Source organism: Hyalella azteca, unplaced genomic scaffold (assembly GCF_000764305.2).
Source record: "Hyalella azteca isolate HAZT.00-mixed unplaced genomic scaffold, Hazt_2.0.2 contig5114, whole genome shotgun sequence".
NCBI classification, from domain to species: domain Eukaryota; kingdom Metazoa; phylum Arthropoda; class Malacostraca; order Amphipoda; family Hyalellidae; genus Hyalella; species Hyalella azteca.
In genome coordinates this window covers 681,915-709,073 of record NW_025935314.1, presented here as the reverse complement: position 1 = coordinate 709,073, position 27,159 = coordinate 681,915, and the positions used below count along the sequence as shown (strand labels likewise).

Below are 27,159 nucleotides of genomic sequence, written 5' to 3'. Positions count from 1 at the left end.
CCTCAGCAGGCATCACCTGGCGCTCAGCTGTCATGTATTTTTCATTATAAAGTTTATATTTACAATCAAAATCAGAGAGACGAGCATAAATGGAAGAAAGTGAAGAAATTTCGTCACGATTATGATCCTCTTGATCAACAGGTGGCTGGGAATTAAAACAAATGAGTGTGGGAAGTGGAAGCTGGGGTTATACAGGGGTTTGAAGTGGGAGGGGCATAGACGCTGCCGCTGGGGTTACAGGGGGTTGAGGTGGGAAGGGGAATGAAGGGGAATGATTGAGGTATACGGATTATATATAGTAACAGATGTTCCTGCTTGGCAACGCTTTGGTGAACACGCGTACAAGGAAGCAGCATGGATAACCACACCATGCAATGGTAAATCAAAAATAATAAAAATCGCATAATAAAAATTTATTTTGTAATATTTCATACTTATTTCAAGAATATTTGTTTTCGTGATAGTTTCTTGGTTTAACGAAACAAAATTAAAAAAGTTCACATGTATTCAATTTTAATTTTGAATGATGGAAGTTACTATATAAATTGTTCTATTTGTTTGTGTTTAGTTGGAAAATTTCTGGTCGAAAATACTTTACTGAAAAATCACTTAATTAATTACACGCATGACAGATGCTGGCTAAAAAATCGCCCAGATGGCTCCCAAACAACTCGGTTCAAGATCTTACTTACGTGGAAATTACAAAGTCAAATCAACGGTGAGAGAACCTGCGCCTAATTTATCCATAAAATGTGACTCCAACATTGAATCCTGGTTACCAGCAGGTAGGTCGTTGCAGGGATTGAATACTGTGAGCGAACAGGTGCAGAATGTTTCGATAAACTGGAAGCTCTAGCATTGCATTCTGGTAACAATAAGACAAGTCGTTGCATGGCTTGACTACTGTGAGCGAACAGGTGTGGAATGTTTCGATAAACTGGAAGCTCTAGCATTGCATCCTGGTAACAATAAGACAAGTCGTTGCATGGCTTGACTACTGTGAGCGAACAGGTGCGAAATGTTTCGATAAACTGGAAGCTCTAGCATTGCATCCTGGTAACAACAAGATAAGTTGTTACATGGCTTGACTACTGTGAGCAAACAGGTGCGAAATATAGTAATAAAATGGCAACTCCAATCTTGTCTTGCTTGGATTTAGCAGCTTTCTCACCGTAAGTGCGTGTCACTAGGAACAAGTGAATACTTGTTCCTTGTTTTCTAGTTTTTGTTTTTGATTTTACTCTTTTTTTGAACATTCGACTTTTTCACTACCCAACCCTCCTCATACCCTCATTCCCTCGCCTCCATGGGGTACTTCTGCCTGGAACCCAACGGGCTTATCGCAGAGGCCAAGAGGCAGTAACCCAACATCATCATCATCACGACCTAGACTCTCATCTCACTCATAAGGTCACCCACCCTAATCTTCATCCTCACCCAACCCACCATCAAACTTATTAGAACACTCAAGATCTCAGACCTACCGCATCCAACTGCAAAAAAATCGACACAAAAATACTTATCGACATACCCAAAATTTTCCAGACAACCTTCAAAGAACTCGACGCTCCACTTATCCGACTGACTGACACTTACAGTGGTTTTTACGCCTTGACTGACGACGCTACTGCTATTGACAAGCTAACTTCAAATGTAGCGACTGAACCTTCCATAAAATCAACCTGACACCCATTATACCTCCTGACCTTTGAGCTAAATAGACAATTTTTGTACGACAAACTGACAGTGACGTAGGAAGCCACATTACTGACGAAATCAAACACGAAATCACTACACAACAGAACCAGTCACACACACAGGACATCATTAAGATCAAACACTACTCGCACGTCATCAAAATCAAAAGCACGGACACCACAATAGCCCAACGCATACTTACCAACGGATTCTACATATACAACACTAAACTCACACCTTCACAATGCGAACAAGAACAACACACACACTTACTCATATGCTACAAATGTTATCGAATAGAAGACCGCCCTACACACCAATGCACAATGTACATCCACCTCTTGTTCCAAAAGCGCCGAAAAAGACCACACATGCACCCACTGCACCAACACCTACAAGAAATGTCTCAACTGCTACACGACCACCGCACACTGGCCGCCAATTGTCCATATCGTAAGCAAAAAATACAAAACAAACAAGCACAACAAGCAACTATTGAACACGAAAGAAACCGAACATTTATCGAGATAGCCAAACAAGGAATAAACAAACAAACATTCCACAACATAACCTTACATTGACTGACAAGACACAAGTTAAACTGACCGCAATTATTCACGAAACCCACTAAATAGACGAAAAACCGCATGTAAATAGTATGAGCACGCATCATTTTTATTAACCCTCCTCTCTCAACCCCAAACAAACCTTACCCACCTACAACCCACCCAATCATGTGCAATGCGCCTTTTTCATCTCCTTCTGTATTTTCTATTTTTCCTTCAACTCTCTGGCCACTCTGCGCCACCTCTTGTTCTTATCCACTCTTTCTTTGTGGCACCTCAACAACACCACCACCACCACCACCACCACCAACAACAACAACAACAACAACAACAATAACAACACCACCATCACCACCACCACCACCACCAACAACAACAACAACAGCAACAACAACAACAACAATAACACCACCACCACCACCACCATCAACAACAACAACAACAACAACAGTATCAACAACAACAGCAACAATAACAACAACAACAATCCTTGTTACAGACATGCATGTCGTTCATGGGATTGTCTGTTGATAGCGAACAGGTGCGGAATGGCTCGACTGTTCGTAAGGGGCACCGCTGCCGCGTCGCATTACACAAGGTGCGTTGCATCAGTGGACGGCGTGACAGATGGTGCGGGTGGCGAAACTGGAATGCCAGCAGACGATAAATATTGACAAAAAAACGTGCATATAATTATCAAATAAGATTTCATTGAAAACGATGTTTGTTGTGAATATAATTTAGCTTCAATAACAATTAGTCAATACAGCAATTACGCAACGGTATCAATAATGAGAGCCTAATGGTGGAACATTCATAATTACTGATTTCCGTCTCTGATGTGAAATACTTCGTGATTCTTCCTGTTGGGAACCTTGATTTTATCCATATTATTGTATTTAGATCTTAATTCCTAGTAATTTTCTTAATTGTGCCAATTGTAGATCCTTACTTCTCATTATGCAAATTATATAAAACAAATGCATAATAATTTTTCCGGCAGTTGATATTTAGTGATGCAATTGTCTCGATTTATGTCTGCACTTTTTGTTGTCAATCGGCAATGCCAGTTGAAAAATATATAAAACTCGGCGAAGTGAAGTGGTTTTTCAATGGCGAAGGACATGAATTCGCAGTACAACTTACGAGAAAAATTTTGTTTTGGTATCTATATAAAAACATTTTTAATAGTCAGGTTGTCAGCAAAAAATGATATGAATCGAGCCCACAGTTACTAAAATAGATTGATTAAATTCTTGTTAAACGCATAGTCAATAGCGGTAAATCGTGCGACGCTAGGTTGAAGGTACTATGCCGGGAAAACCTGCTACCCGGATTGACGTGCAAAGCCCGGTAGTACTCAGACTAACGTGCAACGTCGGGTGAACCTGTCGCCCAGTTGAACGCGCTCGTGCCGGTGTGAACGTGAGACGCCGGGTGAACCTGTCGCCCAGTTGAACGCAGTCATGCCGGGTGAACGCGCGACGCCGGGTAAACCTGTCGCCCAGTTGAACGTGGTCATGCCGGGTGAACGCGCGACGCTGGGTAAACCTGTCGCCCAGTTGAACGTGGTCATGCCGGGTGAACGCGCGACGCCGGGTAAACCTGTCACCCAGTTGAACGTGCTCATGCCTGGTGAACGCGCGACGCCGGGTAAACCTGTCGCCCAGTTGAACGCGCTCATTTCGGGTGAACGCGCGACGCCGGGTAAACCTGTCACCCAGTTGAACGTGGTCATGCCGGGTGAACGCGATACGCCGGGTAAACCTGTCGCCCAGTTGAACGCGCTCATTTCGGGTGAACGCGCGACGCCGGGTAAACCTGTCGCCCAGTTGAACGCGCTCATTTCGGGTGAACGCGAGACGCCGGGTAAACCTGTCGCCCAGTTGAACGTGCTCATGCCGGGTGAACGCGCGACGCCGGGTAAACCTGTCGCCCAGTTGAACGTGCTCATGCCGGGTGAACGTGCGACGCCGGGTAAACCTGTCGCCCAGTTGAACGCGCTAATGCCGGGTGAACGCGCGACGCCGGGTAAACCTGTCGCCCAGTTGAACGTGCTCATGCCGGGTGAACGCGCGACGCCGGGTAAACCTGTCGCCCAGTTGAACGTGCTCATGCCGGGTGAACGCGCGACGCCGGGTGAACCTGTCGCCCAGTTGAACGTGCTCATGCCGGGTGAACGCGCGACGCCGGGTAAACCTGTCGCCCAGTTGAACGTGCTCATGCCGGCTGAATGTGCGACACCGGGTGGATGCGACAAAGGTTCAACGCTTCGCATGAGCAACGTACGAACGCGATTAACCTGCTACTAATCTCACACATTCTCTCGAGAGCAACGTTAGCTCAACCTTATAGTACGTGAATAATAGGATTTCTAATTTCCTCTAACCATGGCGCGTGAATATTGTTTTCCTACTTACATAAAATCTAATATCAACATGACTATTGAAATACAGACGACATTTCACTGCTGTACACCTACCTACAAACTTCCAACATGAAATACGATATTTTGATAAATAGAACACAATGCTTCAAAAAGAATATCAGATGATGCATTTAAATTTTTTATTTCATCTCGTTTTATCCTTTGTCAAGGAATTCTAATTTACCGTTTGTACTATAACCAAAGAAACAGAGAGAGCTCACGTTGTGATGTCAGAGACAGCAGAAGTGCTGGTTACTTTCTACAGCGTTGTTGTGCATTAATTAAATTATCAGTGCGTTGCGTCCGCAAATTGGGAGCTATACAAGTTTTGAACAAGTCTAAAACACGTTTAAACGCGCTTGGCGGGTGAATATATCTTAGTCTTTAAATTCATAGACTTCTGTATGCAATCGTCAGAGAAGTCAATTGCATTTTTGACCTTATTGTTCAGCACGTAATGAAAAAGTTGCCTGGCTATGCGGGTCAGAATAGGCAACCGTGTATAAAATGAAGGAAAATTTTATTAATGTTTTAAGTTATACAGACTTCTTCGTCGTATTACTTATAAAAATATATCAGTACTCACTGCAGCGAGTGACAGAGAGCGCATTTCCTCGTTGCCGCTTATCATGGATACTCGGCAACGTGAAGTCACAGACAGACAGACGGACGGACGGGCAGACGGACGGACATGACGAGCACAATAGCGCCTTTTTTCCATAAATGAGAAAATGCGCTAAAAATATCATGCACTGGACATGCTGCTTGCCTTGCAGTAGTGCATATGATCAGCGCAGTGCAAGACGCAGTGCAGAGAAGCACTTTCACTGCATGGCAGTGCGTGTGGTCCACTGTGAACCTCCTCTCTGCTCTCTGTGAACCTCCTCTCTGCCGAACCACCTTATGGTTCCTACTTCTTCGATGCTATAAATCCTTTAAAAACCACTCTGACACACATAAATACTACTTCTTCGATGCTATAAATCCTTTATAAACCACTCTTGACACTCGCACTTTCATCTCGGCAATGCATTAAACTTCTAATAAAGTTATTTAGATTAATTAACTCACTGATAATCTGAAATCCAAATATCAAGCATGGTGACAATAATGATTTCAATTCAATTCAGGTTAATATTAAAATGTTGTAAAATTCGAGGTTAAAAATGTATGCCTGTTTGACAGAATTTGCATGTCCGGGAAAATGATTCTATAGACTGAGTAAAATTTTCAGTCAGCATGAGAATTTATGTAACTTGAAAAAAAAGATGCTCACAAATAACTTTAACTTGAAAAGATGCTCACAAATAACTTTAAAAAAAGTTGCTCACAAATAACTTTAAAAAAAGATGCTCACAAATAACTTTAAAAAAGATGCTCACAAATAACTTTAAAAAAGATGCTCACAAATAACTCTAACTTGAAAAGATGCTCACAAATTACCTGGACTCAGGAGCGCACTGGCAGGGTATCGAGAACGTTTTTTGCACCGCCAGCCAAAACGACTTATGAGTCATTTGGTTAAATGGCTTCACTCGCACCTCCAGTGCACCGACGTCACAAAAATTATGAGTATTGATCAAAAGTTGCTCCTTCACACGTTGATCGGTTGCTTTATTCTAGCTTTCAAAAGAGTTAAATTATAATTATTAGATATTAAAATTAGAGTATATAGCTATTTATTTAGCAGCAGTAACTGCGGTGGCATTTAATAAGTCGGCAATTGGTGCAGTAGTAGCTAGGTGGTTAGGAAGAAATTGGTATGAGGTTCAGGTAAAGCAGGTGTGGATGCAGCTGGTGTGATTGCTGAAAATTAGGCGGCTACTGATATACTGACAGCTGGTGTGGTGGCAAGCGGTAGGTCGACAGCTATGGTAGTGGCAACTCATGTGCTGACAGATGGTGAGCTGGCAGCTGGTGAGCTGGCAGCTGGTGAGGTGGCAGATGGTAGCGTGGCAGCTGGTGAGGCAGCAGGTGGTAGGGTGGCAGCTGGTGAGGCAGCAGGAGGTAGCGTGGCAGCTGGTGAGGCGGCAGGTGGTAGCGTGGCACCTGGTGAGGCGGCAGGTGGTAGCGTGGCAGCTGGTGAGGTGGCAGGTGGTAGCGTGGCAGCTGGTGAGGCAGCAGGTGGTAGCGTGGCAGCTGGTGAGGCAGCAGGTGGAAGCGTGGCAGCTGGTGAGGTGGCAGCTGGTGAGGTGGCAGCTGGTGAGGTGGCAGCTGGTGAGGTGGCAGCTGGTGAGGCGGCAGGTGGTAGCGCGGCAGCTGGTGAGGCAGCAGGAGATAGAGTGGCAGCTGGTGAGGCGGCAGGTGGTAGCATGGCAGGTGGTGAGGTGGCAGGTGGTAGCGTGGCAGCTGGTGAGGTGGCAGCTGGTGAGGTGGCAGCTGGTGAGGTGGCAGCTGGTGAGGTGGCAGCTGGTGAGGCGGCAGGTTGTAGGGTGGCAGCTGGTGAGGCGGCAGGTGGTAGCGTGGCAGCTGGTGAGGCGGCAGGTGGTAGCGTGGCAGCTGGTGAGGCGGCAGGTGGTAGCGTGGCAGCTGGTGAGGCGGCAGGTGGTAGCGTGGCAGCTGGTGAGGTGGCAGGTGGTAGCGTGGCAGCTGGTGAGGTGGCAGCTGGTGAGGTGGCAGCTGGTGAGGTGGCAGCTGGTGCAGCAGCGCGGGGAGAGTTGCTCGCCAGCCTCAGCGTCTGCCCAACACCTGCGTCGATGCCAGCCTGTCGGCCATGAGTCTCCGTCGTATCGAATAATTAAGCTCAACTTTTCTTGAGTAAGAATTTTAAAGCAAAAAAAACGCCAAGTGAATTCACCATATCTTAATTGAAAACGTTTCGGAGCCCAGCTACATCATCAGTTCAAAAAATACTGAATTTTAAAACATAAAAAAAAAGCCAAGTGAATTCACCATATCTTAATTGGAAACGTTTCGGAGACCAGCTCCAGCGTCAGTTCAAAAAATACTGAAATTAAAAAAAAAAACGCCAAGTGAATTCACCATATCTTCATTGCAAACGTTTCGCAGACCAGCCCCATTATCAGTTAAAAAAATACTCAACTTATGATGGTGATCAGTTATATAAGCATTTGTTACTCCTGCATCGGTCTTTTCAGATTAGGAAACACAGCGGGATTTGTGCATGTTTTTTTTTAAGAACAGCGACTAAGACGGATATGAATCAAAACTATAGAACAATACATAGAACAATAACAGCGACAAAACTATAGAACAAAACACAGTATTGTTCTATAGTTTTGTTTCAATTAAATATCAGAAATACTACTATGATTAAAACAAATCTGTTGTCAATCAATATACATATTGAAGCAGCCTGAGTTGTCCATTTAATCCTCCACATGCGCGTGGATAGTCAGACTCGTGGCCAGTTTGACAGCTGCCCCCGGTATCCATGTACAGTTTTGTAATTTAATCCAGATTTCATTGAAGACCAGCGAGTTTTTCTTAACGATAATTTTCTTATTGTTTTTCTCTATTCGGCGAATTAGGCTTTTGATAGGAATTTTAATTTCAAATATCAGGTTTCCAAGGGACATTTTATTATAATTCATTGCGACGTTTCGAATGCAACTTCATTCATTATCAAGTAGGGGAGGAGTTTTGCAACACTTGAACATTATAGAACAACTTCTGCCAACCTACACCAAAGTTTTGTAATTGTGCACGCTGTGTACAGCTTGTGTGAGCTGGAAATCGTATGTGATGTCACGAACAGCTGTTTTGGGGCGCTGGACATCGTGTACGATAACGGACACTTGTTTTGGGGCGCTGGATATCGTGTGCTGTCAGGAACACCTGTTTTGGGGCGCTGGATATCGTGTACGATAACGGACACTTGTTTTGGGGCGCTGGACATCGTGCGCTGTCACGAACGCCTGTTTTGGGGCGCTGGATATCGTGTGCTGTCACGATCACCTGTTTTGGGGCGCTGGATATCGTGTGCTGTCACGATCACCTGTTTTGGGGCGCTGGACATCGTGTACTGTCACGAACACCTGTTTTGGGGCGCTGGACAAAGTGGACATCGTGTACTGTCACGTACGCCTGTTTTGGGGCGCTGGACATCGTGTGCTGTCACGGACACACATCACACCCACATTCGATCACATTTTGTTTCGATTACATTTGAAACAATCATCAGCTTTACCCTTACATTAGCTACATTTTTGATCCCCGCTATATATGCAACAGAATCACGGAGGTATAAGAAAAGAATTACCTTATTATCTTGAACAAAATCAATACAAAGTCGCACCAATTGACATGAAAACCTCCATTTATTTATAAGGATTCCATGTAATTACAGAGAAATCAACGCTTTTTATCCTGCATGACACGAAAAGTATTGTTCTATCACCGATTTGTAAGAGACGGTTAGGATGATATAAGATGTATGATCCTATCATCCGTTATATATAGGACGTAGTATTATTGTCGTACTTTTCCTATTATTTAACACTAATTTTTTTGCGATGCTTAGCGTTGTGAATACACACCCTATAAATCTATGGATGCTTCACACACTCAGAATTGATTGGAGTAGACACAACGCTAAAAAAATTGTAGAAAAAACCTCGCCTGCATTCCACTTTGAACGGCATTCCACACACCTCCTAACAAAGAGCGACACTGTGGGAGATTCTATTATGCAGCATGAATTTCGTCTATTATGCAGCATGAATTTCTTCTATTATGCAGCATGAATTTCGTGGCTTTACTAGCAAGGCATTGACGATCCATACTCCTTTGTTTATGCGTCTCAGGTATTTTAATTACTCTGGCAACAACACCAGAAATTAAACTGTTCTAATGGTTCTCGTGGCAGGATTGATAATTGCATGGCACTATGGAAGTTATAAATTTGGTATTGCGATGAACAGTGTCGTAATGTTTTTTTTAATAAAAATTAAAAGAGTAAGCAATGCTGGTTCTAAAAATACAGGCAGTTCACGCTCACTCTACTGGTTTATTCGTGTTTTTAAATTTCCTATCTGAATTTCAGGTTAATTCAGAGTTAACTGAGGAAACTAATGCAGAATTTTTTCCTGCCTGTGTTGTCAAACAACTAGGCGGAAATATCAGTTAGGTCTAATTCTCGTGGAGAATCACGCATTACTATACCTAGTTCCCTACATAAAAAACCAGCCATTCCTACCTAGTTCTCTACATATAAAAAGGCCAGGCATTCCTACCTAGTTCTCTACATAAAAAGACCATGGCATTCCTAAGTAGTTTTCCACATCAAAACACCGGGTATTCCTACTTAGTACTCTACATACAAAGACCAGGTATTCCTACCTAGTTCTCTACATAAAAAGACCAGGCATTCCTAAGTAGTTTTCTACATCAAAACACCGGGTATTCCTACTTAGTTCTCTACATAAAAAAACTAGGCATTCCCATTCGGTTCTCTAAATAAAAAGACCGAAGAACTTCTACACGTTTTTCTACATAAAAAGACCAGGTATTCCTACTCAGTTCTCTACATAAAAAGACCAGGTATTTCTCCATGTTTCTCCACGTAAAAAGTTCAGCTATTCCTACCGAGTTCTCTTCATAAAAAGACCAGGTATTCCAAAAGTTCTTTTCTAAATCAAAACACCATATATTCATACTTAGTTCTCTACATGAAAAGACCAGGTATTCCTGCATGTTTCTCTACATAAAAAGTTCAGCTATTCCTACATGTTTTTCTACATAAATTACCAGGTATTCCTATCTAGTTTTCTACATAAAAAGACCAGGCATTCCTACCTAGTTCTCTACATAATACCTTCTCAGGTATTCCAACATGCTTCTCTACATTAAAAGTTCAGCTATTCCTTCCTAGTTCTCTACATAAAAAGACTAGGCCAGGTATTCCTACATGTTTCTCTACATAAAAAGACCAGCTATTCCTACCCAGTTCTCCCATATAACCAGATGATAAATAGTTATAGCTATCGCCGATGGCTCTAAGCACAGGTTTCGTTTCATGTCTAACTGTCGAGCAGGCAGCTGCACTTCGAGCAGAGGACGCTCAGCGTTCCTGCTCACACCGCCGCTGTGCTGCAGCTGCGATACAACAAAAAATCGCAGCGATTCTAAAAAAAACTGCAAATTTCTACACACTGCGCAGGTGGCTCGGGTATATCGACGCAGCACTCTCATATATTTTTATTTTACTCGGGGATTTTAAGTTTCAAGATGAACGTGAAGTTCAGATTCAGTTCTGCCAGGTGAATTCAAAACTTAAATGGAAATTAGCAGATGGAACCTTATTACCCTTTTAATTTGCAGTCTTGCGCCACGTGCCAAAATGCCCAGAAATGCACAAAATATCGATGTAACACGTGGCTTACTCACGCAAGGATAGTAGGGAAATTCTTTGGAAACATTGAACAAAAATTGTGATGCTGGAGATAACAAAAATGAAGAAACGAACAATATTGGCGGAAAAGTTGATGTTACTTTAGATCAGCGTCGTTAAAAATGCGAATAAAACAACATCATTATCGAAATAATGTGTTATTTCTTTATTATTCTGATTAATTATTCTGAAATAACAACACGGTTATTATCAGAATATTATAATATTTTATGATAAAGAGGAATATTTAATAATAATATAATTCGAAATTTAAACGAAACTAAACAGATTTGCTCCTACTCCTTTTGTTCAGTCTATATCACTAAAGTTCTCGCATACAACGAACGTCAACTCTGCCGCCATTAGAAGCTATGGCGAAGAGATTATTCGACTTGAATAGCTAAGAGATTCATTTGACTTTCATAAGTATAGCGACGAGATTCATTAGACTCGTTATAAAGACGAGATTCATTACACTCGTTGTAAAGACGAGATTCATTAGACTCGTTATAGCCACGAGATTCATCAGATTCGTTATAACGACGAGATTCATTCGACCAGTTATAACGAGATTCATTCGACTCGTATAGCAAACAGATCGATTCGACTCGTATAGCGAAGAGATTATTTATCTCATATAGAAATCATTCAACTGACATAGCTAGCATTATTACGCTCGTATATAGATATAATCCATTCAACTGATATAGCATTATTACGCTCGTATAGAAATATAATTCATTCAACTGATATAGCAGCAAGATTCATTCGACTCTTGTTTACTATTCTCATCGTCAAGAACGCGAATGCATGTGAGCCGAGCGAACAGTGAAGACTCTGGTGTAGCTCGCTGTTTTGCAAGCGTCTGGTCTGTACACGTCTCCTGATACGGCAGAAGAAGGAGTGGCTTGCACTCTTTTAGGTCATACGTAAGTGCAGCTCCATAAGACTACTCGCACACAGGGAGAAACCCACGTAACATATGGCCGATGAATTTTCCGACGCATCATATCTAGTCTCATATCTTGTTCATTCAGAAGTTATAAGTCCAATTGACAACGGCATGCATGAATGATTCTAAGAAGACGATCGAATATGGAAAACGAGCTATGAGACAGGCAGTGCCATATGGAGTTTAAGCTGCGACATCTGATAACATGTTTTGAATAAGGGATAATTATAAGCACGTCTGATCGTCACTTATTAACAGAGTTTCTCAAATTTCACTTCCTTATTGAAATTGTTAAGAGAATCTAATACTAAATTTCGCCCTATGATGACTTCTTCTCACGAACTTCAGGCTCATGAACCACTGATGCTTAATTCAATATGTAACTTTCAAGCAGACATAGATTTGTTTACCGTTCATCTCATGCGGAAGGGCAAATAGTTTTGGTTTTGAGTTTAAGTTGCGTGTTGAATAGAGTTTCAGTGCGCAGAGAATCTATTATATGGAATACAAAGTCTTCTTTTTATTAAAAATTCCATATATTGTCTGGATACTACCTAGCGGCTTTATTTTTGGTGGTAGAATTAAGAGACATTAAAAACATTTAAGAGAGTTAGATTTAAAAGCATGGATTTTGTTTTTACCTTAGCAAGTGTGATTAATATATACATAAAAGAATTACGAGTCAAAGTCTTCGCATAATTTCAAAACGGGTATTGAATGTGCTGAATGTGATAAAACAAATGTTTCTACAATAGCCATTATTAAATAAAGTTCAATTCATGATTATCAACTGGAGTTGGGGTGACGGAGTTCAGCATAACGTATCTCTCAAATTGCACCGATAATCTAATATCAGGTAACGTCAGGTTAACCTTTTAGCAGTATATAACATTCTAGAGTGTGTTAAATATGTGAAATATATATATTTGGTAAAAAAAACATTTATACAATAATCGTATAAAGTCAAAAAACATCACAATGATCAATAATAAGATGGTTTGCAGCGGAGAGTTTACGTGGTAGCGAGGATACCTCCTGCAAGGGGTAGGTTGGTTGAAGCTCATCATCCTCAGCGCAACCCACCTGTTGAACCGAGCAATATAAGCATCTGCCCCCTGCTTACTTCTTCCATTACCATTTGCGACGAGTGGGGGTGCGCTGCGCACGTCCACGCTCTTCTAAACGCACACTAAACGATTTTCTAATTTGTTGTGCGACAGTTGGGTGTAAAAAATTACAAAACGTATTTTTATTGATTATCTCGAGTGACAAATGCTGGTGGCAGGTGAGATAATAACTTTTTGACTATAGAAGAAACGAGTGTAAATATCAATTCGGGACAAGAAATTGAAAATTCCAATCGTTCAGTGGTCTAATTGGTGCTATGAAGACGAAAGTGCGGATATCCATCCATTCATATAACATGAAAATTGTATGATTTACTTCCAATGTGAATTTTTAAAACATTTTTCGACTGTATGCAGCTTTAACTGAAAACAAGAACAAACAATTCACAACAGAAAAGTGATCAGAGAACAGTTTGATCGAGGAACGGTGTAGAGCGAACAAGGTGCAGAGCGATCGTTAAATGCGCCGATGAATTCGTTTTCATGGTAATGGTCGATGTTTCTTGACTAAATACCGTACTAGAAAGTGATAGATCCAACCGGAGATGGATGTCACCACAGTCACCTTAAGGAAAAATATCGTATCTGGATTGAACTAAAATTGTTGTGTTCCAACTTTACGTACCCTGTATGTCATTAGATTCACTCCAAATTAGTCAGAACATTTTCTTGACGAACATGAAACACGAGAGGGAAAGTTCTCCTATTCAGTCCGTGGTGAACCCCATGAAAGGTCTTGACGATCAAAACCCGTCGAGTGACATGGATTATATATTAAGTGGTCAAGACTCTCATCAGGACATCTGCGACATGTCGACCAATCAAGACAACTCCGCCAGCCCAGTCGGACATCATTCTGAAAGCCAAAGTCAGTCTTGCACTATGGAGGATAATTCTGCTACTCAGAGTCATCAATTTTATAATCCGGTTGAAAATGTGTCGCAGCACTCCTACAGCTCATCGGTTTTCAAGTATCCTTCGAGCGTGTCTCATATTCAGGAGAATTTAAATCAATTGGAAGGAGGCATAAGCAAACTGCAACAGGACATGTCTTTGGTGCGCATTTCGAACGACGGCACTGACAGCTCGTTGCAAAATCTTTATCTAGAGCGCCTTCAGGAACTCGTACCCTGGGTGCCTAATGACGAAGAGCTTCCAAAGCTACAATTAGTTCAGGCAGTTATCGATTACATCCACCTGCTCCAGGACCAGCTGGAGGTGGGAGCTTGTAATAACGGCCATTCCGCTGAAGCTGCTGACATTTCATATTGCTCCGATGAGATGAGTATTCCAATTACTCCTCCTTCCAGAGAACCAATGAACTCGAATAGCACTCACTTGCACTTTAATGGTGTTGGCCTCAACAGCTGCCATCACTCATCTTCATCATCATTATCACCTTCACCATCGTCATCACTACCAGCCCAGACAGCTGGCCAGCCACACCTGTTGCATGATCTCGAACAAAAACATCTGGCTAATGAGTTGTACCAACTACACGATGCGCAAAGAAGCACACCCGAAAAAAGTAGCAGCCAACAACATATGTTTGAGAATTTCATCGACCAGCATGGAATAATTGATGACCTTCGTCACATGAGGACGAAGAATGCAGTGTATACACGGCAGCATATGGTCATGAGCCCAGTGGAGGGAGGGGCGGGAGGCGAGGGAGATGCTGGAGCAACTCTAGAGCGCGCCATCTCTGGCACACATGCCAGCCGCGCACTGTCGCAACCTCCATGTCACTTCTGTCCTCACGATCAGGGCTGCCAACACTACGGGGCTGCGAGCGTAGACCGCGCCGTCTGTTCAGGTCTTCCTGTGTTTCCTTTCCCAGCACCACCCAGTCCTAAGTCTATTAGAGCAGCAAGGAAAAAGAAACAACAACTGCGAAAATTGCAGGAGCTGCAAGGACAACAAGATGATGTTTTCCACATGTACGCGAGTAACTGTTCCTCTCAAACTGCCGCATGATTTGATTTATCAATGAAAATTTTTTTCAATTGAGGCTCTTTATTATTGTACGTACTTAGTACTTAGTAATAATTTTTTGTATATAATTTGTGCCATTACTATCAAATCGACAGAATACATCGATTTGTTCCAACTTCCAGTCAATTTTTTATTTGCTTCGGACACTTGTTCTTTTTTATGCTGTTCTGTCTGAATTTATAATCATTTAAAAATTAAACGAAATTATTTTACTCGTCAGTTGAATATTTCCACTGTCTAACTCACCAGATGGGAAGTTTCTAAAGCATACATTTAGGAGATGGGAAGTTTCTAAAGCATACATTTAGGTAAATATTATTGTAGCTAAGCGCTTTGCCAGCTTTCATGGCAGATTTATCCTCGGATTTATCACTTGATATGAAATTAAGAAAATGTACGCTCTGACCGTGACGCTCGCAACTCTCAAATTTTACGCGCTTCATTCAATCCGAGACAGTTTGTAATCCATTGAGTTTCTAGCCGATTCAATTATTCATTCAAAATTTCATTGATTGAGCCAAACGTTACTATATTGAGTGCGATGAGTTCGGCTGGCACCCCCTTGTCTAGTGCGATCAATTGAGAGAGTCTTTGCTAGTACAATAGCTGCTAGAGCTCAGCCCTGAGACTAATAAAAAAACAAGTCATGCACAAACACGATCAGGCACCTGGTCATTCTCTCCCTCTATTTTATGACAGAACTTCACGTGAAAGCCCAGCATTGTTTAATAATTACCGGTAGGGACATTTCTTATGGAGTTAAAACATTATTTATTGATAATTTTATCGAGTTTTAGTCTATGTAAGACAAGCGCATTATAGCAATGGAACTCTTGACGCGTAAATACTTAGAAATGAGAGCGATAAAGCACATCTGGCAGCACTTCCGCCAGTCGCGCTCAAGCACGACAGATTTCCCGCCAAATAAGGCAACAACATATGGTCGTCTCAGGGTATAGAATACATGCCTTTAAGCGGTCAAATGATTATTATACGATCGTATCATGCCCCATACCTATTATAAAGGAAAGCTCTAGTATCTAGTTTGTACGTTGCTTCAACAGATGGTCGAGAATTTTTAGCACTAAATGGAATTGCGGCAAAGATCTCCTCGTGCAACCGACGCGCCGTAGCAGGATCTATTCTAAGCTGATGAGCCTTACTTATGAAGGGGATTCATACACCTGTAGCATTCTCCATCACTTGAATCTCTATTACAGAACGTTACTTTCAAGTCAATTTAACCCACTTATCAATGTTCCAACTTATAACGGATTCTCTCCATTTAATTTGCGTTGAACACAACAATGAACGCGTAAAAAAAACATAAAATCATTCCCGCAATTGTTAGCGAATATAGTGAATAAAACACTCAAACGTTTGAATAAATCTTCAAAGCCTTAAAAACATATGAATGTTGTTTTTGGCAGATAAAATTAATTGACTTTTAAATTTAATGTTCAATCATTACCTTACAAACCTGTTGATAGTTGTACATCACGATCCCCGAAAATCATATAAACGTCGTTCAGCGTCAGCACTTGACATTTTCCGTTTTATTTATGAATGTCGGGACATCAGCGCATGAAACAGTTGAGCAACTTGACCATCAGTGAATTTTCAGTGTGCGTTCTTCAATGCTTCACACCTGCTGATGCCCAACACGACATGCTTCCTACTTGTCGTTGTTGATATAAGAGTTCTCAACATAGCCTTGATTGTGTGAAGATGTAACTCTAATACTTGATCTAATCATAAGTTTGTAGAGATAGTCAAACTATATTAACTGGTATAATAGTGAATTGTTTAATAGTAAAGGTTGAAACGTTATGTATCCGATAGTTTCAAATCCAAGCCGACGTTTCCAGGAAGTGATTGAGAAGCTCCACGTCAGTGACTGTTGAATGGCATCCAGTTCTTTGTGCTACCCTTCGTTTTCTACGTTTTATTTTCGCTTTATGAATTTCGATTAGTTTTAATCTTCTAAATAGTTTTATTTAGCATGCCGCTTCTCGATCTCATATTTTCAACATAATTTTGATTGTTCACGCCTTACTAGCAATCAGTTGCCGTAATAAAAGAAAGCTTCATAAGTTTCACCGAGCATTTGTTAACTGTCAGCATATGTATTCCATTTCAAATAAGTTGAACTTTTTTCGTTCATGGTCGCAGTCTCGTTTACCATGTAGGCGATTTCAGTTATTCATGACCATAACGTAATAAAGCAGAAGCTAGAACTTGAATTCAAGGCTATGTATGTATATTTATGGATATAAATGTAGTTTTTCTAGCGACTTATCTTAGAATCTATTTATGGTTATCCGAATGAATATAAATTGTTAACCTCGCCTAAATTTCTTCAATTCCTTTCACATTTGATAAGGAAAAACCTCAAACATTAAAATACTGTTGGAAAAATCGGCTTAAATCCTATTTGTTTATACAGGTAAGCCCAACAAGCAAATGAGGTTGAAGCGACGTTTTATTAACGTTAATACAACAAAACAAAGTTCTATTCAATGACATATATACGAGGTGGGATATTGATATTTGCGCAGGCAAGTCAATGACATGTCCATTTGTAACTTAGGGTATGATTAATGACTAGTACAAACCACGCGACAGATACTGTAACTAGGTCATACCTGAGAAAATAGAATTATCAGAAAAGGAACGAACAATAATAGCCAAGTTCAATACTCATGCGTTTCTTTGCTGCTCCAAGGGCGTTGAACATTTAAACAACTTCATTATTTAGGCTAAACATTGATTGGCAAAAGCTTCTGAAACAAACACGACAGCTTGTTTCTGAAGTATTTTTTGAATCAAGAAACCAAAAGCAAGAGGAATGGTAGGGAAATAAAATATCGAGTCTATGAAACGAGATATGTTAGCGACAGTAAAAGGACTGAAATAATTTCATACACTTTATATAAGCCCGAAACTAAGATTGTTAACCTCATGTCATCTGCATACTACACGGGCGTATGCGAGTTTAGGTGCAAAATAGCATGAAAATTACATTTTCTTATACGCTACTATATCAACGCAAATCGAATAATATGGAATCCCAGAGGCATGTTAAAGTAACAGGAGAATATTTAGATTTATTTTGAATTTTTCAATCATATAAATCGTTATTGAGTCGCATGGTCGCGGATAAAAGAGATCTACGACCGCGGTGGTTGAGGGTGAAAATAGACTCATCATTGGCAGCGGCGTACAATAACGTGATCTGAAATTTGGAAGCCTCAGCCACGCTTTCAAATTTCAGGCCTATAATAATTTTTTTAGTGAACAGTACAATTAATGTCGAAGTAGTACAGTAAAAGTAGAAATTTCAATTAGGAGAAGTCGAAATTTGCTTACAAGTCCGCTCAGTAGTGAATGAATTATAGCTCACCACAACGAACAACCCAGAAGCAGAAATAAAAATACGCATTTTCAAAGCTAAGTCAGTAGTTTACAACTAGATACGTACTTATCAAGGAAATAATAGATACAAACACGAGTATCCTTAATCTTCGAGTGAATGAAGACAAGAGAGTTTCATTAAGCACTCGAGTCTTCAACACGTTTATTTATTTAGTCTAACTCCCACGCGGCAAAGTGGATACTAGCAGAAGATTTTAGCTTCACAGAGGAACGTCACAGACGAAAATTGATGCAGTCGTCATAATATGCTATCTTTCTACAGAGGTACCAATATTGCGCAAGCAGTTGAGTAACTCCGACGAAAGAGATTTTTCGAGCAGTACAGTAAATTAGTATAGTAAAAAAAACGTCATGAGTACATTTGAACACCTAAATTTATCCAGTCGAAAGGGAAGTAAATTACGAGATCAAACAGACGTCCAGTTAGTCTTTAGAAGCAGACTTAGCAGACAGATGAGAGTGATGGTGTGAGGGCTATGTAGAACAACAGCATCACCAGCCACAAGAAGAATATTCTACTTCTTCTTCTGGCTGGTAACTTTCTTCGGCGGCGCCCACCTGTAATTCAACACAATTATAATCCCAGGACAAAGACATCTCATTCAATGCTCGTAAAAAAATGCTAAATTAGATAGGATACGATCTCAATCAGAACATGGAAACAATAGTTGGCCCATAAACACGAACATTCGACCGTGAAAAGCTTAGTGTTGAAGGTCAAACAAGAATCATCTCTCATAAACTAATTTTTCTTGTGGTCAGCGGAGAATGTTCACTGACTTATAAGGAGTTTACCTGAAAGCAAAGAACGAAATTTTTCCCATATAAATTCCCCCACAAGTTGTAGACAAAACTCAGACGTCAACAGAGACCAAACTTTCAAACTCGCTCGAGTGAACGTAACCTCCAATGTGCACGGAGTGGTTAAATTCTCATCCATGATTGGTAGGCTTAGCTTGAAAGTCCTTTAGTGATTTGCTGACGGAGAATTTATAACTATAACTTATACTATAGACTCTAATTTATAACAATTTTTGACAGTACGGCACCAGAAGACTTACCTCAGCGCACTGGGGTCAACAGTGAGTCTGGGTCGGTTATACTGAGGGCTGTTGATATACTCCTCGACCAGCTTGGGAGTGACGCAGATTACGTGTTGCCCCTTCCAATACTTGACCAAGTTCAAGCATTGCAGCGTTGAGATGATGTCTTGCTGGGTAAAGCTCGTCATATGGCTAACGCAGTCCAGGAGAGAAAGAGAATCGATTTAACGTAATAATCGACGTGCAGCACATTGAATAAACTGATGAGCCTACTTTAATAACAATTTAGGAAGAAATCATGACCTTGCTGATGGCTTAAAACAGCTTCAGATCATCATTCAAAATGGCTGCTGATGTACAAAAAGTCCAACAATCAAAACAAACCATAATGAGCTTAGTGACACCAGATTCATGGTAGGGCTAAGAGCGGCGGCAAGCTTGTAAAATTTGAAATAGATAGAAGAAAGAATAGAAAGCAGTAAACCTTCCACTTGCTGAAGTCACATAGGGTCAATTATTTGCGAACAGGACTCCGTTACCACAATGACTCCATTTATGCTCCATTCAGTGACATAGCGAGTGGTATATACACATGAAATATTATGCCGTTTATTTGTATGGTAAATGCGAATTACCTGAGATCTTTGATGGAGAGTGTTCCTTTGTAGCCACGCATGATCTCCAGAAGAACATACGTCCAATAAGATCTGTAGGAGAGCTTGCCCAGGTCTGAGAGCGGCTTCTCAGGGCTCCCAACGCAGCCTTCTAACTTGCTCAGTTCGTAGCTGCAATTAAAATAACAAACCTCAATAAAAATATCATATTTTAAATGCATACAAAATAAATACAAACATGGGTATTTGAATTTATGTTAGTTAACAAGTCTCGCGTGCAATGATGTGATTGGTATGCATGCAATGATACGAGAAAAAAAGAAACTGATTTTTTTTTGTCTTCTTTAGATTTCATCTCAAAGCTGTCATACCAATGAAGCGAATATGGAAGAGGAAAAAGGGGTGGAGCTCGACTTGATCGCTGTAAACATCTCGAGCTTCATGTCTCGAGTTTCACAAACATCTCATGGCACTAGCACAATAATGATCAAGCTTGTAGGCAAATTTTATTTACACACTAATAGCGAAAGCATCACAGTAGTGACGTTTGAACAATAAAAATTTATTTCATATATTTTAGGAACACACAACATTATACCAGCAATAAACTACGAATTTGTGTTGTTTAAGCTTGAACAAAGCATCCCTGCAGCGTAAGAAGACCACAGTGCCCTCACAGTTGGACTCTCAGACACCAAACGAATTTGATAGGGCAAGCACTTGCAGCCCAGCCCGCCCTGCTTTCATTCTTGTCAATATAAATCATATAGATAGTGCTTTCCTTAGCAAAATGATCAATTTATGGTTCGAAAAGAAGCAAAACATAAAAAAAACAGGATCTTGCATTGTAGCACTACAGAATATCTTGTCATATAGAAGATGATCAACTACAGCCCCGCTGCCCAGCAAAGCCAGACTTATGACAAACACTGAAAATGTAGGTAATGGTAATTATATTGCAAATAAATTTATTCTTCTACCTGAAAGCAATCAGAAGTTTCCCGTAGCCTTTGCGTTGATACGGTGGAAGCGTCAAGATGCAGGCAACATTGTTGTTTTCAGGCGATTCTTTTTCCTGAAAATAAAATAAAAAAATTTATACATACACAAAAAAGAAAGGGTAACAATAATTAATTATCCAGAAACACACTTAGGAACTTTGTACATTCAAGTGCAAATGAAAGAATTCAGTAAAAAAAATCTTGGTAAAAATATATATGTTTCATCACATTTATAAATTCTGTTGAGATTTCAACATGAAAACCTATTTATGAATGAAAAGTAATGTAACGATCAACGACAAGAATTCATACTTTGGAAAAATATCCAACAAGATGAGCCCCTTGCTTATCCACTTCACAAAGAACGTAGAAGAGGAAGGGATCGACGTCAAAGTACAGAGTTTTATGGTCCAGGAAGAGTTTGGCCAAGAGACACAAGTTCTGGCAGTAAATCTTATATTCTGAGCCGTCCACCTCGTAGACAGACAGGGTTCCTTTCCGGTAGATTTCATTGCCAGGCGGCTGGCGCATTGTACACTCGCTCTGCAACATAGTACAATTACGATAATAATAATTTCCTGAAAAAAAAAAACCTGGAAAAATTGGATGATTTTAGTGACGCCTCCTGGTGAACGCCAAAAATTAAAATATCTTAAACACAATAATGACTTTATTATGATTATTGTAACAACCTTTACTAATGGTTCATAAAAATACAAATGTTGTTCTCAAAACTTAAAATTTTTGAGAAAAATTAAGCTTAAATGCTGCTTGTACCTGGAAAGTATGAGTATTTTTTCAATTTATAATATTAGTATAATGAAAAAACATTTAGATAGTGAAAACATCTTCAATTCACTTGAACCCAATTGAAATGTGTATAATAAGTACCTACAACATTTTCAACTCAAAGAAATTGAATACATGAACTACACACTAAATTTTCTTATAAAGCATGATAATTTCTTATCAAAAGTAAACAAACCAAGTGATATCTGTAGGTTTTCTCAAGTCTCATGTACTTGAGGCAGTACTGGCATATGTACAGACATGGCGCCTTGCCGTATTCTTCCGGGAAAGGACTGAAATACCAAGTGTCTATTTCATGTCTTCCCATTTGTATTTTGTTTATATATTTGACTTTGGTGATTGCCTCGTGTTCTTTCTCAAGAGCCGCTGTAGTTGGATCCATGTCAGCATATGTCTGAAAAATAAATAAGTTTTCAGTTAGGTGTACAGACATTGGTTTCAAGATGCTAAATGTGGCAAGAATGCTTTCTCCTTTTGCAATCAAGAATTTCCAAGAAATCCAATGAAATTATTATCAATTTTTTACATAGTCACTGTACATTTTTCATAAATTCATCAGTGATTTGCTCCTTTAATATGCTAAATTCTGAAAAATAGTCTGGAAAAAATATCACATTATAATGTTTAACACTTTCTAGTGAAGGTTCAAAACTGAGATTTTCTGCACATTTTTATGTCCACCAATTAGAGATTTAAGATATGTTCCCTAAATAGAGGAGAGGCCATGACAATCATATTGACAAAAGAAATATAGGTATCTAAAAAAACTGGATTAGTTATTACATTTTAAAATTGAGTTATAATCACTCACGGTCCAGTTGATCCACAAAAAAATGATTTTAAATCATGCTAGTTTCCATCTTCAAATTTAACTACAATTTGATTGAAATACTGAAAACAAATTAAGGCCATAGGCATTCATCATCTCACTGAACACAAACAATTATATATTCTTCTAGAACATGAAACTACATATCTGCTTCTTACCTTCTGCACATGATTAATCTCATCATGCTTGCGTTTCTGATTTCTGGTGATTTTTCTACCTCCTGGCTGGTCATGTAGTAGATCAGTTATGCCACAGCCTAGTCCATTCTCTGATCCACTGTCAAATGGTTGCCCAATTCTGGAAATACACACAATAAAAAACATTATTGTTTGAAGAGAACTACAGGTTGTAGCTTATTTGATACAACACATATTAATTAGCAAAACATTACTTGATACAGATCATCAATATGGGCTCAGAACTCACATCATAGAATGTGTATCTTTGCCAAAAGACTATTTGATGGTGTGATGGTGGAATGATTTTTTGGAAGATATATTTGGAAGCATAAAAACAAATTTCACCAGCAAATTTTGTAAGTAGCAGGTTATTCTGGGAGGCTCAACACTGAATAAAAAAAAATTATAGAATAGGTACGGTACACTTTATGGAATACCTAACTTGCTTCACATGGAACAGCAGAGAAGCTGATAGGATATGATGGTATCCATGTTGCTAAGATATTAATGTACACAAGATTGCCTTCAAGCATACAAACAAATTAACAAACCATAAAGGTCATCACCAATGAAACATTTTAATCTCTCAACATGATAATTCTTGGGATATAATGACTATGATAATTCATTATTATCATTAGGATATGATATATGGAGATATAACATAATTTTAAGATAATTTTCATCATGTTCAAATATACAAAAACATTCTCTAACCTTCCCAATTAGAAAATCTAACAACTGTTAATGTCAAGGAAATAATCCTGACCTTTGACGTGGGACCCATTCATCCAGCCGTCTGTTGAGGTTGGCATAGTGGACATAGAACTCAAACTCTCGATTTGATTCATTGTAGCGGCGCTGAAGTAACTCGGCCCCATCTATGATATTGGAGTAAAACTTGATCAACCAATAGATACAAATTAAAATAGGTGTCACCAGGATGCATGGAAGTGACCAGTCAAGTGATTTAAGCCAATATTCATTGTAGTTCAATTGCTAGAGGCATATATACAGTCTAACATGATTCCAATTATGATCAACAAGGAAATTGATTTGCCACTTGCAGTAAACTCATTTTCATTAATATAAAACACCAAGATGCAAAATCTTGAATTCATCAGGAAATGCTGTATTGAAGCTACAAGATTATAAATTCACTTAAAATATTAACCTATTGGACAGTCTAGATTATGAAACTGGTTTTGCTAAAATTGTTTCACAAATCAATGTTTTGATGGGTGGTTTTTGAATATAATTAATGGAAATGGTTTATCATTCATTAAACTATTCAAATCAAGCAAGGGCCAAAGGCATGATACATATCATATAATAAGTGGGTTTTCAGCAAACAACTAGCAAGCCATGCTTTTGGTTCATTCATGTGAGCAAATGATGACCATGTAAACCATAAATAAATTATTATTGTAGAAAAGAACTGATGTATGCGGAATAATCTTTAGAAATCTGAATAAGCCAAATAAGAAACCCAACTCTGCATACTTCGTGAGAAACAGTGCAGTTTACATTTTCTTGACTTGCTGGCTCCCATCAGTTTAGAATATTTCAACTTTCTAAGCCACAACTGACACTTTCTCATGAAGCTTTGTGGACCCATCACCCATGAGATCATAGTGGCAATTTCATTTTTGGTTGCATGACCTAGTTGAATATTTTGTTTGATATCCAATGGAGCCTTCAAGATAAATACTCGTGGAGAGACAAAGTCAGAGGGAAGGTCAATAAAAAATTCTCTTGTCAGCCACAATGCGCAAGCTTGTGTGGAAAACATCTACCTTTTGAACCATGACTAGAGTTTTCATGCCATTTTTGGAACTATGCAATTTCCAGTAGATGAATGAATTATCTCCTGTCTAATTGTAAACAAAAGTACATGATCAGGCCATGAAATTCCAGATGTATTAAAAAATTGTCACTTTGGAGCCAAGAGCTTTCAGAAACCAGTTAGACATTCCAATCTTATTTATTAGATTACTGCTAGATGAATTACCCAGCAGCAGGCATGGAATATATCTACTTTGAAATCTATCTACTGTAGATGGTTGAAATAGTGATGTCATACTATTGCGCGCAAGATTTAAAAAAAAAAACACTAGGTCTAGCGGGAAAATGTTAAGATCCACAGAGCAAAAGTCCAAGTCAGCTAGTGAGAACATCAAAACATGTACCGTAAAATGGGGTAACTTAGACCACTTTTATTTTTATAAATGATGCCATTTTTTTACTAGCTAAATTAAACTTGAATTGAAACATGCTAAATACAGGTCTATACTCTAGCTTCACTCACAATAAATTGCTGGCTCCTGCCTCTCATAGTCTTTATGTAATTTCAAAAGAAGTGGTGGTCTTTGTTACCCCAGCTCTTGGAGTAACTTAGACCGGGTGGTAAAATCAATTATATTTTTTGGTAAAATAACTCCAGGTATATGGTTTGAGACTTTTAAATAAGTCTGTGAATATATTAGGAATCCTTTAAGTATACTTTGTATTTGCTGATTTCAAGTGGTAAATAAATTAATAGATGATTGATTTAAGAGACAGTTTTAGAAACATAAAAACTAATTCTGACACAGGGTTTTGGAATTACCACACACAGGGTGTTGTATTCTGACACAGGGTATTCCAACACAGGGTGTTGGAATTACGAATTTGAAGTGCTGTCTGAATTAGTCTCACAATATGCCTCATTTAGTCACACACATTGTCGGACAGTCAGAATTTAGCGATTTTGTAGATTAGAATTCTAAAGGCTTTTAAATAAATATGGCAACAGTTTGTGACGTCTCATCATTGCTGGCGCATAGTGTGGTGTTTTGAGAGTAACGTAAACCAATCAGAACTCAAGTTGCGCATACTGTAATCCAAGGTGCAGAGGGTGGATGCAGCGTTGCCAATATATGGGTTTTTAAGCCCTAAGCGTCGCCAGGTAATTTTAAGATGCGTCGCCGGGTAATTTTTAATGAAAAGCCATTTACCTTGAGTAATGAAAAACTATTTACAAGCCACAAACTTATTTACAAGGTTGCATGCACGTGTTACCCCAAATAACGAATTTTACCCTAAAAACAGTCTGATTGTACAGCAAGTGTCAACTGAACATGTGATAATGCAGTCTGACCGCTCTAATGTGACCGCAACTACGTACTCGTAAACTTGATGTTTACATTTTTTTTGGCAGGAACTCATCGCAACTGATTTCCGGACAAGATTCACTGCATCTTGATCCATCCAACATACCGGAAACCTTACTTTTTTTACATAGTTGGCAAAAGACTGACAAATATATTAAATGCAAGAATTTCAATCTAAATGTGTCGGCAAGATCTTCTGAAGGCGTAAATTTTGCTACTGAAGCGTCGCCAAAGATCTTGCAATATTCATCCACTCTCTGCACAGTGGTGAGTGGACGGTGATCTATTTTTAGCCATTTATTTCTTGCTACCTACATCCTTAAGGTGTCAGAATATGGTGTGTTTACCCTATGACTTTTCCAGTCCTGTCCAGTGTCCAGCTGCTCCAGCAGTAATCTTCTTAAAAACATTCCTCATTTCTTTAAATGAATTTTTTAGAGCAAACAAACAGCAACAAATTTGTATAAATATTTTCATCAAAAATTTCAAAATCAAGCAACAAGTGAACTTATAAGCATAATTCAATGTCTTTAGGTAATAGTCTTCCTCACCCTAATTTGGAAATCCCAATCTGGCAATCTTGAAAATTTGACAGAAGTCACCTAGGGTAAACGCGGTATATTCCGACATCGTGGGTAATTCCGTCACCTCTCTAGTTTTTCCTTTATATTAAGCTTTGTTTTAGTTCCATGCGTTCGTTGATGGTTGAAATGGTGACGTCATACATTTGTGCATCGAACTAATGCCAAAACACTAGGTCTTGGCCATCTAGCAGGAAAATATTGAGAACCAAAGAGAGACAATGCACACTACCCAGTGAGATCATCGAAAAAAGTGTCAAATTTGACAGTTGACCTTGCTCTACCAAATAGTGAATAACTGTTTTTATAGGAAGAATATTATGGTTTGAGACTTTTAAATACGTCTGTGAATATATTAGGAATCCTTTAAGTATACTTGTATTCGCTGATTTCAAGT

At 39.5% G+C, this 27,159-nt stretch overlaps 3 protein-coding genes across 3 annotated transcripts in view; 1 reads left to right on the top strand and 2 right to left on the bottom strand.

Moving 5' to 3' along the window:
- The first annotated feature begins 3,730 nt into the window (after nucleotides 1-3,730).
- Nucleotides 3,731-4,576, top strand: LOC108675476 (accumulation-associated protein-like). Its single transcript, XM_018163500.1, has one exon. The coding sequence runs from the start codon at nucleotides 3,731-3,733 to the stop codon at nucleotides 4,574-4,576; it is 846 nt and encodes a 281-aa protein (XP_018018989.1).
- Nucleotides 4,577-6,505: 1,929 nt separating this feature from the next.
- On the bottom strand, nucleotides 6,506-8,671 carry LOC125177820 (vegetative cell wall protein gp1-like). The gene is given in 2 exon segments (XM_047880287.1): nucleotides 6,506-7,396; nucleotides 8,651-8,671. Coding segments are annotated over 2 exon segments (912 nt in total).
- A 9,139-nt stretch (nucleotides 8,672-17,810) lies between these two features.
- The window catches only part of LOC108675501 (histone acetyltransferase KAT8), a 10,720-nt gene continuing 1,371 nt past the window's right edge, over nucleotides 17,811-27,159 (bottom strand). Inside the window, exons 2-9 of the mRNA XM_018163526.2 lie at nucleotides 23,799-23,910; nucleotides 23,009-23,147; nucleotides 22,197-22,415; nucleotides 21,524-21,754; nucleotides 21,191-21,285; nucleotides 20,232-20,381; nucleotides 19,615-19,788; nucleotides 17,811-19,111 (exon numbers count right to left, since the gene is read on the bottom strand). Of these exons, the coding sequence (XP_018019015.1) occupies nucleotides 19,069-19,111; nucleotides 19,615-19,788; nucleotides 20,232-20,381; nucleotides 21,191-21,285; nucleotides 21,524-21,754; nucleotides 22,197-22,415; nucleotides 23,009-23,147; nucleotides 23,799-23,910 (1,163 nt within the window). The 3' untranslated portion in view covers nucleotides 17,811-19,068. The remainder of the gene's footprint in view (nucleotides 19,112-19,614; nucleotides 19,789-20,231; nucleotides 20,382-21,190; nucleotides 21,286-21,523; nucleotides 21,755-22,196; nucleotides 22,416-23,008; nucleotides 23,148-23,798; nucleotides 23,911-27,159) is intronic.